General features: G+C 40.3%; 1 protein-coding gene across 1 annotated transcript in view; it reads right to left on the reverse strand.

The window, feature by feature from the left end:
* Window positions 1-4,619: 4,619 nt before the first annotated feature.
* The window catches only part of LOC307027190 (trafficking protein particle complex subunit 9-like), a gene marked incomplete at both ends in the record, with an annotated part of 33,726 nt that continues 22,274 nt past the window's right edge, over window positions 4,620-16,071 (reverse strand). The window contains 3 exons of the mRNA XM_079695394.1: window positions 4,620-4,756; window positions 5,268-5,394; window positions 15,014-15,099. Of these exons, the coding sequence (XP_079551520.1) occupies window positions 4,620-4,756; window positions 5,268-5,394; window positions 15,014-15,099 (350 nt within the window). The remainder of the gene's footprint in view (window positions 4,757-5,267; window positions 5,395-15,013; window positions 15,100-16,071) is intronic.

A 16,071-nucleotide genomic window follows, 5' to 3' on the forward strand; every position in this document is an offset into this window, starting at 1 on the left:
CCTTTTCCACCATTTTTCATTTTCCGAGGCTAGGAAGGATTCTTGCCTCGCTTCTGAAGGACCTGACTCGGAAGACATGTCCTACCAAGGAAGCGTCCTCGACATTGAGAAACACCCAGTGGCTCTTGCACTTGAAAAAGTTGAAAATTACTCAAGCTAATGTTTAAAAGTAGAATTCTCCACCTTTTTACGTTCTCTCAGTGTTGATAGTAAGTGTGTCCATTTGAGCAACACATTTCTTTTTTCCCAGCATGCAGCGCTGTCATTCGACGTGACAGTGAATTAGTTGAAGGTAAGGGAGAACTTCTGGCTATTTCAGTTTGATATATTTCTACTCTCCGCTTCTGCGTGTCCGCGGGGTCTGCTCTAGATGCTAATCAAAACTAGCTACGATTCAAATATAGCATAAAATATGATAGTAGAACAGTAAGGATGTTCTGCCATAATTATTTGAGCCAGAAAATTCAGCAGAATAAATGAAGCGGAGAGAGGCTGCTGTGTGAGAGGACATAGCCGGCGGGCGCTCAGTAGCTCACATGCAATGCATTCTGGTCCATATAGGCACTGCCGACACAGCTCCCCGAGCAGAAAACTCTCGGTCAATGTAGCACGCAATCACTGAGTTTATTGCTTCAGTTTTCATTTGCCATCAACACAGATTGGACATGCACACTAAAAGGTTTGCAGATGTTTCCTTTCTCACTCAAGTTGGTTATGTGAGAAAACTAAGAATGAAGCTACTGTATATGCTGCAGGCAAAAGGATATGTGAGAAAGCTCTGAAGGCTTCTCTTCGACTGAGGTCAGAGCTGCGGGTCTACCTGAGCACCAGTGAGAGGATTAGATTTGTATTCTAGTTGCTTCACGTATTCGATCCGGAAGTTTTCCAACACTGGAGAGAAGATTGTCCACATCAAAGGCAGCTGAAGCGCTGTACCTACGGGCATGACCTAAATAGTTGATTTTCCAGCAGCTCTGCTGTCAGAATGATTTATAACATCCCAACGCAGTGCTTTACTCGTGGTAATTCAACCCATGATTTCTCCTCTTATGGTACTTCTCCTTCATGGAAGATGTCATTTCTGCTGATAGGATGTACATGAAAACAAATTCCCCTGCAACCCTGATGTTTGTGTTGTCAAACCACTGAAGCGTTTGCCAACATAGGATAAAGGAGATGCTTCGTAACAAATGTCTGTCTTATTTATTAAGCTTCGTTCTAATGGTTTTGTTTGTTCAATGCACACGAGTCATTGCACATTTAAATTAAATGCACAACACTTACTTGTTATCCCTTTTTTTGTTGCAATTAGGCTATTTGGGTTTTTGCAATTACGTATCTGAATACTGGTAATATTTACATTCAGTGTTTCCCCTACCATTGTATTGGAGGGGCGCTGCGCCCCACCAACGGAGCCCCGCGCCCCCCCTGAAATTCAAGGTGTTTAAAAAAAATTGTTTTGTTTTTTTTTTATATAATTTTGTTATATATATATATATATATATATATATATATATAGCACCAAATTGCAACTAATCTATATATACTGTATTGTCACTATTCACATTGAACATGTGCTCGTTCATTAAATAGACTAAACGCTTTAATTTTAAGTTGTGAGTTTAGTGTTTTTGAACCTAAGAAACAGCATTAATCGACCAGAGGATTTAAAAACAATAAGGCTCCTCTCAATAAATGCAAGAGATGCAGCACTTTCTCAACAATGTATCATTTAAATTGTTCATCTTCCTCAGACGTCACTCATTGGCCGACAGCCTAACGATGATTTGGACTTTATTGATCCCCAAAAACCCAAGCCACAGCTTTGCTATCATTGCAGTGTAGTTGTGTTTATATCCTACACTTGATTTTGAAGCATTTAATGCTCCACCGAACACACGAGGGGACTCGGCTGTCTACAAATAAAGACGGCTTATTTGAATTCTCCTCAAATATATTGAGGCTGAAACTGAACTTTCAGCTTGGGGGCCCCCTAGTGGCCGCGGGGGCCCTATGCATCTGCATAGTCCACCTATAGAAAGAAACGGCACTGTGTGACCGTCTATGTTTCCTGTGGATATTGAATTGCTCTTTTGACTGCACTGCTGGTGTACAGTTTTAATATTATGCTGCTGTGTTTATTGCATTTTTGTAACTCTGTCTATCTTCGGGATAAATAAAGTCTTATCTTCCCTTTTCTATAATGATCTGTGTGCATGTAAATAGTTAGCAAAGGCTAAAATACCAAAGCTCCCCCCTTATATTAAGGGAGTTTCCCTCCCACAGTTTTTGCCATCAGCAAAATATTGATTTACAAAACACCTGTGGCTGCATTTCATCTAAAAGCACTTGTTAAATCTCATCTTCACTCTGAAAGACGTTTACACAGTGGAAGCATTTGTCTGTGTTATTAATTGTTCCAACTGTTATTTTTAGTTTGAGCCTTAATTTGGCATTTGAGCGTGCAACACATCAACAGGCTGGTGACACTTACACAGAGGAACATGTATCTTGCGTTACATGTTGGGAAATGTCGTATCAACACTATCTAAGTGCAGTGTGAGAGTAGTACGACAGTGAACCATTTGTCATCGTTTTGGCTCCGTGCTGGATGTGAAATGAAACAATAGCTGTGAGGGCAAAGTGCTGACTTTCAGCTTTAGCGGTGTTTGAGGGTGTTCACATCAATCGTGGGTGAGCAGTGTAGGACTCGTTGACCTTTTTATATTTTTACAGCGGAACAGAGCAAGGTTCTCCCAGTACAGTCCATCACATGACCTCTTTTCAATTGAGCATGTGTTTCACTTACTGAAGAGCAGAGTGAGGCCGAAAGGTCCTAACAGGAGGAGGTGACTGCAGATATTATGCAATGAAGAACTGAATACATTTTATAAGGGGTGTTGAACTCAAGGCCCGGGGGCCAAATCCGGCCCGAGACTTCATGTTATGTGGCCTATAATAATAATAATGTGATTATTACACGGTTACATGCCGCTTTACAAAAGCACGTTGCCCATAAACTACATGTCCCACAATGCATCTCAAATTTGACTTGTTCTCAGAATTTGACATATTTTTTTCACAATTTCACTCTTTTTTTTTTTTTTTTTACTTTTTTAATGTTGTGACATTTTCACTGTAGAGACTTGCATCATTTGCCCTAAACTCCTACTTTCAGACGTAGTTAATTATTAAGTTATTACGCTATCGGATAATAATCCAATGCAGAGGCAATAATGTAATATAATACATTATTTTATATTAAATGCTTATATATGTATTTTTATATTGTCTTAAAGTTGAAAACTGGATCAGCTCCGTTGTTCCCCCGTTTTTAGAGATGTGGGTACGTAGGAAAAGAGAGAGGGTTTTGTTTTCTGACACTTTGTGAGTTCCCTGACACATATTGATGTATAAAACAAAGACATTAAAAAGTGCATTTTGCGTGGTAGGTCCCCTTTAACCTGTTAAGCCCGGGAGCCCCCGCCCGGGCTTCTTAACATTTAACAAACTATGAATGTGTCATACCCACTTAACAGGAAGAAACTCAGCTACCTGACGATATGATCCATTTTTACCGAGACAAAACACAAGTCTAACGCCAAGCGTCTGAATTAGCACTAAGCGAAAGAGTGCTAACGCACTTAGCACATACGGTAGAAATATTGTATACTTCATCGGATCTGCACAAACAAGATATCATATGAAAGCTGAGATTCCACTGCATGGTATAAGTATCATCACTGTGCGACCAAAACTCAGGCAGGGAAGACAAACCCAGAGAACACACAAAACGTGGCCAAAACGGCAAATATGTCTTACCTTTGCTGTTTTCTGTTCAAAAGTTGTGTTCAAGGGCATTAAAATGCATAAAAACGCAGCTGAAGGTTAATCCATAGGTTAATCCAATGTGTCTGTGTCACTTTGAAATGATTACTGATAATCCATCGTAACATTTATGTCAATAAGAGTAGTTTTCATATATAGCTGCTATGAGAGCTACGAGAGTGTATGACAGCTTCCGGCTTTGGGCATCCTGGCTACGCATCACTCATTCACCAATGGTAATGTTTAGATGGATTTTAGGAACCACACCTCAATTCTATTGGCTCTAACGGTTCAAAAGAGGTGTCAATCACCAAAATCGACCGATGGGTTCCGGAGATATGGAAAATCCATCCAAATGACCCCAAAGGTGTTTTTTTTTTTTTTAAACCTCTCTAAAAATATCAGATTTCACTTGTTTTGCATCAATCTTGCTACAGGGTACTTATTATATGTTATAGTTTGGATTCCTAAAGCTTTTAGTCTACTATCCCATCATTCAAGGGTGGTTTTCACTTTAAGTCATGTTTGTTTTTGGACGGACACTATCATTTAAATTTTTTTACTATGTTCAATCTGAATTTACTTTAAAATAAAAACGTCTATATTGATTCTGACTTTTCTACATTCAGCTCACAGGTTTATCATTGCTTTGAGAAAAAAGATTATTAATTTAACCCTTTTAGAAGTAAAGATATAATCGTTTGTTCTGGGAATGTCATTTTCGAGCCTGAAACCTGAAAACAGGCTCAGGGCTGAACAAGTTGAAGCACATGTTGAGGGGAATGATGATCTCACCGTGGCAGAGACGTGCTGAGCTGCAGACGGGGGAGGGAGGGGATGACCTCCACCAAGCAGCCACTGGTCTTCACACTGGTGAGACCCTCCAGCAGGCAGTCACTGGTCACACCGAACACCGACGTGTGGTAACCTGCGTTCAAACACAACATAGAACACATCCAGCTTCAGTGGATGAGGTGTAGGGCTGCACGATTTGGAAATATAGGCTAGTTGCAAGTTCATATGAATGATATTGCATTTGTGATATGATCCACATTATGACAGGGGACATATGTTGTCTTTACTGAATAGTAGTCCATGTAATAATGATAATAATAATAGATTACATTTGTATAGTGGCTTTCGAGGGACCCAATGCCGCTTTACATGGTGAACAAAAAAAACTAAAAACAAATAAGAGGGGCAAATAATAAACTAAACATTTAACAAATAGCAGAAGCAGTTGAAGCTGAAACTGTCATATTGCAGTTTTGATTATTATACAGTCCTTAGTGATGTTTTAAAGAACAGGAACCTAAAGGTAAGATGAAAGCTAATGTTTGTTTCTGATACTGAAGTGTGTGCAACAGAAATCCTAGTTAACCAGCTCCCTTTTATGAGCTACATCAGAGATTTGGAGCATGTTTTCCAGCTGGACTCACCGTTGACAGTGATGTTGCCAGCTGTTCGCGGGACGCCTACCAAAGTGACGGGGTAGAGGCCAGACTCTGCAGGGAGAGAGAGCGCAGCAGGAAGGGACTCAAACTCCACTCCAGATGTCAGCAAGCCCTGGAAACAACATGAAATAGGGATGAGACATGATTGTAATATAAATGCAGAAGCAAAAACCCACACGAATGTAAAATCATTTTAAAAAAGGAAAAGATCTTGGTAAATGACAGCAAACAGTCAAATATAGTGAAAAACTTTGAATTAGCATTTTGTTTTTTGTTGTATTCTTTCCACAACAATATTAAGCATACATAATGTCACATTTGAGAAGCTAACAATAATTATTTGTATTTTATTTCTGCTTTTAATGAATGTCCCAACATGTCTTATTATTTTCTAAAATGTTTCAACACCTTACATTTTATATGTCAATACGTTCTGAAGGCACTGCTCATCATTTTTAGCCATGGATGTCTACTTACCTACTTGTCTGTATTAGAGTATAACTAATGTATGCGTTTCTTCGCTTATTGTGTATTTTTTTTTTTTTACCTTCTTTGCCACTTTTGATCTAACAATGAAAATATCCTGACTGTCGGACTAATAAAGGATTTCTGATTCTGATAAATGCTAAATAATAATCAGGGTATCAAGATTGTTGTTGGTGAATAAATGTATTTATATGTTAACTTATCAACCAATAAGTTGCGTCTGACCGAAGTAAGAAGGCAGAGGCAGAACGTCCAGAAAAACACCTAGAGTGGGTATTTATTAACAAGGACAACTATATACACAAGTATTTACAAGGTATGACAAAAAAGTGATGTTGCTCCTCACTTCTGCAATACAACCAACTCAATCCAACCAACACGAACAATACCCAACTGTCTTAAAGAGAGAAAAACACTGTTTAAAGGACCGGACACACCAAGCTGACACCAAAGAACTGACACAGACATAACTCTCCTGACCAGCAGGCGGCGGAAGTGAGTATTCGTCATTCAAAAGAGGCAATAACCTGAAGACAGACTGCGTGATAACCGAGAGAAGAAGAACAGACTGCGTGATATAAACAAACAACAAATAGCGTGTTCCATTTTCCCTCTACAGCGAGAAGCTCACGGGGCTTTCCCCAACCTGTGTCGAGAGCTGGAGTTCAATGAAATCTCAGATTTGCCTTTTTAATAGTTTGTTTGGGTCCCTCACTTCCGTTTCGCTTCTCATGCACTGATTCGCTAGCCGAACAGCCAATCAGAGTGATTTCTTTAGCCGAACAGCCAATCAGAGTGATTTCTTTTGCCGACAGCCTTTCGGCCGAAAAGGCGTTGGCACGGCTGAAAAGACACAACGGTGCGGGACACACCAATCTGAGTAGAGCGTGTCGACGCTCATCGTCACCCAAAATCAGCTTGGTGTGTCCGGGCTTTAAGAGAAACAATTTCCCTACTTTTTTTAAACATGTATTTTCAATTGTTAAAAAAAAACAGCGGCTGAAATATAAAGATCATCTGTGGTTTCCTTTTTTAGCAAATCGTAATAAATGTATCTATACAAAATTATTGGGAATCATTATTTTTGAAAAAGTGTGTTATGTATTAATAATGCTGTTTAAGCAAATAATTCAAGCGCAAACAAAAACCTGTACTTTCTGCTTTTATTGTATGGGGTCAAACATCCATCACAAAGAGAACCTCTGTTGCATGTTTTGTACAAATGTAATGTAAGGCTTAGAGGGATAAAAACAGAATCAAAAGCAATACAAAAACTACCCATGGATCTTATACAAACAATCACACCTCTCAGTTCTCATTTGAATGTTTGTGCACCGCATGCAAACATGGCCAACAGTTAACATTAATATAAGTATTAACAAATGTCAAATAGCCAGGCCTGCTGAATGGTAACCCAACTGTCTCAAAGAGAGAAAAACACTGTTTACAGAAACAATCTCCGTCTTAATTGTGCTGGTTTAGCAAAGAATTGAAGCGCAAAAAAACTGTACTTTCTGGATCCATCAAAAAGAAAAACTTTTGTTGCATGTTTTGTAGAAATGTAATGTTTGGAGGAATAAAAACAGCGTCAAAACCAACCGAAAAACTGCCTGTGAAACTTCTACAAACAATCCAACGTCTCAGTTCTCATTTGAATGTTTGCGCACCACATGCAAACATGGCCGACAGTTTGTTTTCCCTGTGAAGTGATGTGCAGCCGTCTGATGCTTCAGTGACAGTACAGTGTGAAGTGTCTCTCTAAATGTTTCAAGAGATTAATTCATCATATTCTACCCATGATGCCTTGAGGATAAAATCTCTGTCGGCATGAGATGGCCATTTCTATCGGGGAAAATGGCTCTCCGTGTTTAATACCCCGCTTGAGCCGGTTGTGTCTGAGAAGTGATTGAAAGTATGAAGTCCCACAGATCACAACACAGAGGGAGGACGGATCAGACAGGTTTCAAATTCAGCAGTCAAAATCCCCACTGGGCGTTGGAGAGGCCAGAATATTCCATGCCAACGTTTGAATGCATTGGGAGAGCTTGGGTATTTCTGAGCCCCTTTAATGAAAGATCTTGAAGTGGTTTTCAGGAAAATATCCAAACAAATCCTTACAACTTAGATTCTGTTTTCCTTGGAGTTAGGGTTTCAGAAATAAGATCTGTGAACAAGGGCAGGCTATCAGACAGGCTGTTTCTCAAACTACTTTTTAGCAAGTGTAATAGAAAAATATTATAATCCCTTACTTTAATAATATCTTTGTGTGATTCGTATTTGCTAATGTTTATCTACATTTACTACTTCTCACACGTATTAGCTAAGCTTGGGAACATTCCTTATTAAGAAGATTTGATGCAATGTTGTTAGTTACACTATGTGCACCAACAGTATGACCTTCACCGCAGTTGAACTGAGAACTTCCTGATATGTCCTCCCTAAGCCTGCGTCACACTGTCCCGACATTGACACCAGATGGACACACGAATATGGAATTGTGAATTTCGCACGAAGATGGCCCGAACTTGGTCAACAGCCAAGCAACAGCCGAAGCAAGTACGATGCCTACAAAAGGCCACACGATGACACCCGAACCACACACTCCGTCATGTTGTTTCCATAGCAACAACAACTTCCTGTCAACAGCGTAAACTTGCCTTCAAAATAAAAGCATCTAAATAAAACAGGAAGTTAACCTAAATTACATTTAAGACATGCAACTGCAACGAAAGTAACAAAAACAATGTAATGTCCTTTTCAGTTTCACAGGACACAAATTGTACTTTAATACGATGGCTACACGACGGCATCACGTAGTCGTGTTGCCTTCCTAAGACAATCAGGCAGCTTCTTGTTTCCTTCGTATTGTCTTTGTGAGGCGAAAAATGCCCGATGATCAGACGAAGATGACACGATTTGACAAGATGCCCTCACCATGGCCTTACGAAGGGCAAACACGAAATTGAACCTTCGCAAGGTCTTTCGTTACGCCAAAGATTTTGCCACCGCTCACGAAGTTGCTGCCGGAGCCTGAGAAACTCCACCGGCGGTCATACGATGACTTAAGATGCCTTCACGAATGGCCCGATGTTGTTACGATCGGAGCCGAATTTGAACATTTCCTTTATTGTGTGTCTATCTGGTGTCAATTTCGAGACAGTGTGACAACTTCCAGAATGCTCCTTTGTTATCACCTAGCTCAACCCCCCCCTTTCTCCTCTCACTGTGTTTAAATATTAAACTCTATTCTTCGTCTTTCACTCTGCAGACTGTATGCTCTCTGTGTGACTGACTGAACTTTCTTGCAAGAAATAAAATATGACAGCTGAATGGTTTGATTCTCTATCCACATTTGATAAATAAATTCCCGCCACAGCGAGCAACTTCTCTTCCATGCGTCCAAAGAAGTCAAATGGTGAATATAGCATTATTATAACTGATAGGAACGACAGTGAAACCTTCAAACTGTTTAAAGTACTGTAGATAATACCCTAGTTGTAAATAATTCCCAAAACAGACTTATTGACGACCTGTAGTGATGGTCTCTTTCCGGTAACAATATTAAGGTTTTATCCCTCCGATCACTTCTGAGCTCTTAAGCGCTACTTCGAGAGATATATTGGGATATTGTACGTGACTTTTTTAATGTCGTAGTAAAGATAATGCTGCCATAATGATTGGTACGTTGCCATATCCAAATTCAAAAATGTTTTCGATAAAGAAACTGACTTACAGACCTACTACCACCACTAAGGCTGCGTTCAGACCAACTTAAGTCCTATGTATTAAAAAACCCAGTGTTTAATTTGTCAAATTTGGTGTCATTTGTATATGTGACATGTTTAAAACCAGTGTTGGGACTAACGTGTTACAAAGTAACGCGTTACTGTAACGCCGTTATTTTTGGCAGTAACTAGTACTCTAACGCGTTATTTTTTTTAATTCAGTAACTCGGTTACCGTTACTACATGGTGCGTTACTCCGTTATTTTTTTTATATAGTCTCGGCTCCCAGACGTTAGTGAGCGGCGCCAACAGCGAGGCGAACAGAGATGAGTACTGTATTTAAGTAGTACTTGAGTAAATGTACTTAGATACTTCCTGTGTCACATGCGGAGACGCTGTGGGCGTGTTTGTGTTTACTAACAAGACTATCATGGCGGCAGCGGAGCTCAAGTCGAGTTTCTCCGCCTGGAGATATTCTCACTATTTCACTTTTGTCGAGCACAAAGAAAAGAACGTTTTAGTTAAATGTAAGTTGTGTCTTGGCGGGTCAAAGATCCTATCTACTGCAGAAACAACATGCTGGGACGAAGCTAGTAGCTAAGACCACAGACCCAGACTCATCCGACGCCACTCCACCTCCACCTCAGCAACAGCGGCTGGATTTTAACCAAGGGACTGCTAGCCAGGGAAAAGTTGATGAAGCCATTGCACGGTATGTTGTAGAACACATGCAGGCTATTTCTACTATTTCTATTGCTTGATAAACAGATTGTATTATTCTCCAATGCAATAACAGTACTGAAATGAAGGCTATAAGGGCATTAATGGGAGCCCTTTTTTTAAGTAACTAATGCGTTACTGTTCACAAGTAATCAGTAAAGTAACTGAGTTACTTTTGAAATGAAGTAACTAGTAATGGTAACTAGTTACTGGTTAAAACAAATACACTTTAAATAAAATGGGTAACTGGGCTCTGCAGACTGAGAAGAGGATGAACTGCCTTTACAGTGCACGACTCATTGACTCCACATCACTTTGGCTGCTGATGATGGATATACTAACAGTAAAACCAAAGTAGTCTACACTTCCCTGGAGTAAACTAGCACAGCCCCAGTTAAAAATAAACTTGATCCGAATATCATTAGCTCAGCAGGAATTTGATCATGAATTTAAATACTGGACATATTTGAGCTTTGTTTTGTGATTGGTGTAGGGTGAAGACAATTAAACTATTCTCCAGGGGTTCTTGGATATTACAACATAACACAATTCACTTGAAAACATCCAGATATTTTAGTCTGGACTCACTGACCAACCAATTTGGACAATTCAAAAGCAAATTGCTCGTGTTGCATCAATTATGTGTGAACTCTAAGTTACAACATAAACCCAACACTGGTCTTTTATTTTCGTTTGTCCCCCCACATCGCAAAGTTTCTATGTCAATTTTCATGATATCTGTTGAAATGTAACTTTTAACTTTGGTCCTTCTTCCACTTGTGCAGATGCAGACAATTTAATCTGAACTACCGTCCTCACTGAACTAGAAATGATATGGTTTATTGGAAGCTGTGACGTCAAATGGAGGATACTCAATGATAAAAGGAAGTTTTTATTAATGAATATCAAGACACATTGAATAGTTGTCAAAGCGGTTGCAGTGACAAACACAGGATATATCACCTGATCTGCATTTTATAGTCAGAAAAGCTCTCCAAGTGGCTTAAAGGTTGTTTTATGTTTTTAATGTGCACTCAAGCGAGCCTCAGAATAACTGTATTTAAATTCCCAGTACACACAAGGCAGACTGAGGTGACGTAATGACTGCATCCATCCTAACAGCAGACACTACCTCACTAGAGGGAAAGCTGCCGAAGAGCCTCCGAGGTGCCGTGGCTGTGATTTAAACCGTCCTTGCGTTCACTTCGGGACATTCTTTCCGCATTTATTGGATAGCAGAAGTATCAGTGTTAACCTATTGGAAATAGTTCATTTGCATTCAGCCTTGAAAAGGTTAATTAGCCTGTTTCACTAACAATAAAGATTAGAGCGGATGCGTTGTATTGTTGGAGCTGGCTGGATTGAATTCATTATAGAACAAGCGATAGTTCACATTTTGTCTTTAACTAATGCTATGCTAATGGTATCATTAATGAATACACATCTGCTCTTTGTTATGGCACATTGCTGCAAACTGATAGCGATAAATGAGTCGTGCAGAGAGAAAAAGACTAAATAGGAAATGATTCTCAAGACAGAAAAATTATTTTAGTTTTAATTTGGCTCAAAGACAATAGGCGCGTTCACACCAAGTACTTTTCCCACAAAGGTTCCTGAGAACTCTTTAGTTCTCATGAACTAAGTACAGATCGCGTTCACACCGGAATAAATCCCTGGGGGAGGATTAGGCAAATGAAGCCGCTGACGTCACTTCTTCTTCTTCTGCTTTGGGTTTACTGGCAGGCCGCAAACAACTTCACGGCGTATACTGCCACCCGAAGTCCCCGGCCGGAAGTCCCCGGAGTTGGGGACTGGCTTCCGAGTAAACGGCCAGAACGCCGACACCTCCTCATCTCCACTGCTCCCATGTTTTCTTTTGTGTTGCCATAAGTTATTCTCTCTGCGTTTCTGCGTTGGGCTAATGCTAATGCTAATAATGCTAATGCGAGGATAATAAAATGGCGGCTTCACAAACGTTTTTGGGAGTTTGACGGGGCGTGGTTTGCTATCCGCCCAGCCAATCAGACACAGGAACCTTTTTCTCCCACGAATGTCCCTGCTCTCTAGCAGGGACTGAAAAGGGGGTGGAAAGGTTCTCATGAACTAATTTAGTTCCTGGGACTTTTTGGTGTGAACGCAACTAAATCGTAGTTCTCAGGAACCTTTGTGGGAAAAGTACTTGGTGTGAACGCGCCTTAAAGGAAGCTCCAGTTTCAAAGTTATCATGTAGTTTAATCTTGCTTAATTATTGATGTCAGTGATAAATACATCCTTAAAAATTAGCTGAAATTTGCAAAAGACGAAACAAAGAGCATTTTTTTTGTCATTTGGAGAAATAAGTATCACACCCTCCTATTTACGGAGACATAATGATCAGGCGGTGACCCTTAGAATAAGAAAGGAAGGAGGGGGGTTGGTGATTTTGACAAAAAGCTCCACTTAAATAGGAAATCAATAAAGCACAAAACAAAGCTGGGTACTAGGGCTGAAGTCGTGTGGTGACTGAGAAGGAACGTCTGTCTGGTGAACTGCAGGGTCACCTTGGTGGCAGAGAATGGAGAAGTGACCCATTGTGTGTGTGTGTGTGTGTGTGTGTGTGTGTGTGTGTGTGTGTGTGTGTGTGTGTGTGTGTGTGTGTGTGTGTGTGTGTGTGTGTGTGTGTGTGTGTGTGTGTGTGTGTGTGTGTGTGTGTGTGTGTGTGTGTGTGTGTGTGTGTGTGTGTGTGTGTGTGTGTGTGTGTGTGTGTGTGTGTGTGTGTGTGCGCGTCAGAGAGCTGGTTTATGTACAGCCGGGTGGATGGTTGCTCCGCTCTAACAGCAGTCACTTTGTCTGGGTTACAGAGGAGCTCTACGTCACACTGTCTGTCTCTACAACAGCAGCTGTGAAGGGCTTCAGCCTCCATCTGTGACCTGATCAATTCATCTGGAGGTGGGCGGAGTTAACGACATCGTCATCGCTAATTGACCCTGGCTGTTTGATTGTTTCACCTCACAGTAACTCGGCACACAGGCAGACCATATATCGTGGACTCGGTGAACTTCAGACGGTCGTTTAAGTCGAGTGAATTCGCCAAGAAGGTTCTTTAAAAAGGTCCCATGTCATGGCCATTTCTACTGATCATCATTCCATTGTTGAGGTGTACTAGAAAACATTGAGAAAAGCTCTATGCTGATAGTTGCGTTTGATAGTGACGCCAAGGGATCCTGGTGTGTGAGGAGCTCCACGGATTGGTCCATTGGGTCGTTGTTAGGTCACTTGGTTCCCGGAAGAAAAAAATGGATAAAGAGAAATGTCCAACGAGGCGTTCTGGGGCAGCATAGACAGGTCTTCTCTGGGTTAGAGTTTTACTCGCTACAGGGTGTACTTTGAGGGTTTTGACTCTGCAGACCGGTTACATGCAGAAAAAGCTACATAACACACAAGGGGACGGGTGATAACCGGAAAAGCATGACATGGGACCTTTAAGCTTTTGCCATTTTGGGCCAAAAGTCCTTCTTATAAGAGTCCTTTTAAAGCATGACTCAACCTGCTGCACTTTCCTCTCCCTTACCTCCTTTAATGTTTTACTTTGTCTGTTCTATATAACAATAACCAAAGAAAACCTAAGAAAAATATGTTTTTTTTAGTACGGAAAAGGAAAAGAATTGTCCAAGTTGTAGGATGAAAAGAAAATATGTTCTTTGTCAAAGTTAAACAAATATTTCCTTTTGGTAGATGGAAAGTCAATGATAGTGGAGATATATGTACGGACTGTGGTTATCTTCTCATTGGTTTACGGTTGTTGCCCTTAGTACTGACATGTGATGATTAAACTTATCCAGATGTTCCTAACTGGAAGTCGCCTGCATTTCCTGCTTCAGAAACAGAACAGCAGAATGGCTAAATAAAAAATAAACCAGCTAACACCTGTCCAACTCTATCCGGCATCAGCTGCGAGACAGCCGCCACAATTAAGAAGCCGCTGTCTCTGTTTACACTACGGCACACAACTATTGAGGCAATTTGTTCCCGGCTTTCCAATCAATTAAATGCGACATCATTTCTGACAGGTAGTTCATTGCGTGAGATTCTTTCTGTGTCGCTGTAGCAGCTGAAAGAAGGCCTCTCCCTGCTGGCCTTTTATGAGGTCTGATGATTGCTTTGCATTTCAAGGATGTCTCACACAAACGCTTTCATAAACAGACACAGCAGCGAGCAGGAAGAACAGCGCTTTATGAACCCTTTGCACTCGTTGAACCTGAAAAAGCTGCTGACATTATGTAAAAAGGAGCGCTAAGGGATTGGCGAAGACCGTAAATTAGAAATGGATGTCTGCTACGGTTTGCGGTCCTTTTAATGAGGAAATGTTCTGAACTTTAAAAGCAAGCAGCTTTTTAAAAGTGCAATTAACTGAACTGCCTGATTTCTGATGGCTCTTTTCAAACATTTTTTTTGCACGGAGCCTTATGCTTGACTCAATACACAATCTGCTCTGACAGGATGGTGTGAAACCATAAAAGTAATGGCACTGGTGATGTTTTCTTACTGCCAGGAGCAAAAAGAGTTGGTTTTTACCATCTCACGCGATCATTACGGTATTTAACTGTCAAAAAAAAAAGCTTTTAAGGGACATAATTAGGCTATCACGGATGACTACAAAGCATTATCACTTGCCCTGGTGCAGAGGGACTGTTTGTAATACGACTGCAAGAAAGAGCAAGTCAGCAGCCTCCTGTTTTCACCGAGTTAGATACGACTGAAATCACGGATTGTCCTACAAAGCATCTCATTTTAGGTTAACATGTAATGAAATGTACTGACCATGTTCTCCACACGAAGTTCGTAAGGCATGGGGTTGTAGACCATGAGCTGAACTTCACAAACATCTCCTTGAACCCACTGGAACTCTGGTGAGAGAAAGAAGAATACATGAATACATTAGGAAGGTTTCAGTGGTATTGAAACCCATTTGTAATTAATGAGCTGACGAAAGTACACCATTAGGCTGAATTGCTGTTACAGATGAAAGGCAACCATCAGTGATATATTATGTCAATTTAAAAATGCATTAACATTTTCAGATTTTTTATTAATAACCATAATCACTGAATGCAGTTAACTTGCTCTGAGATTTTTTTTAAAGCAGTCTTTTTAAACATTTGGGAAATACACTGATTTGCTTTCTAGCATCTTGTCATAATGTTGTTCTGTTTAATACAAGGCCACAGGGAGCATTCTGATAGCTTAGCTTAGCATTAAGATCGTTAGCAGCTAACCAAGCACTGTTCAAAGATTTAAAGAGGATGCATATTTACAGGTTCATATGTAGTGTCTCTACTGTGACATGTCTCCATGCTTTAATGTTCAAACAGCTCGTTATTGTTCTCATACTGCCTGAGCTTCAGCAACTCTTTTCACCCTCTGTCTAAAACCAGAGCCCAGTCCGCTCTGATTGGTTAGCTGGCCGGCTCTGTTGTGATTGGTCAACCTCTTAGAGATATCCCGCCCATTAGCCTATCAAGTACAATGTGTTGGAGCGCTAGCCAATAGAAGTTACGAGTGTTACTGGGTCACTATGTTCAAAACAACGTAGTCCAATTAATTGAAAATATATATATTGCTGGACTTGCAATGGCAAATCTACTGCATCAAAGTAATTGTTTAATTGAAATGTTTTGATTTTGGCCACGCTAAGCTAATACTCTTGTCTCAATATAAGAGCAAATCAATGCTGTCAATTCCAAACCATTCAAAAATGTTTCTGAGGCAATTACGACAGCATATATTGATTTTATAGTTTTGGAATAAGATTGTAAGTTATCCCTTGTATGTGTAATTTGTGAGTGTACACTTACTCTGAGCCATGCAGTGTTTATAGA

Source organism: Notothenia rossii, assembly GCF_949606895.1.
Source record: "Notothenia rossii genome assembly, contig: scaffold_349, whole genome shotgun sequence".
NCBI classification, from domain to species: domain Eukaryota; kingdom Metazoa; phylum Chordata; class Actinopteri; order Perciformes; family Nototheniidae; genus Notothenia; species Notothenia rossii.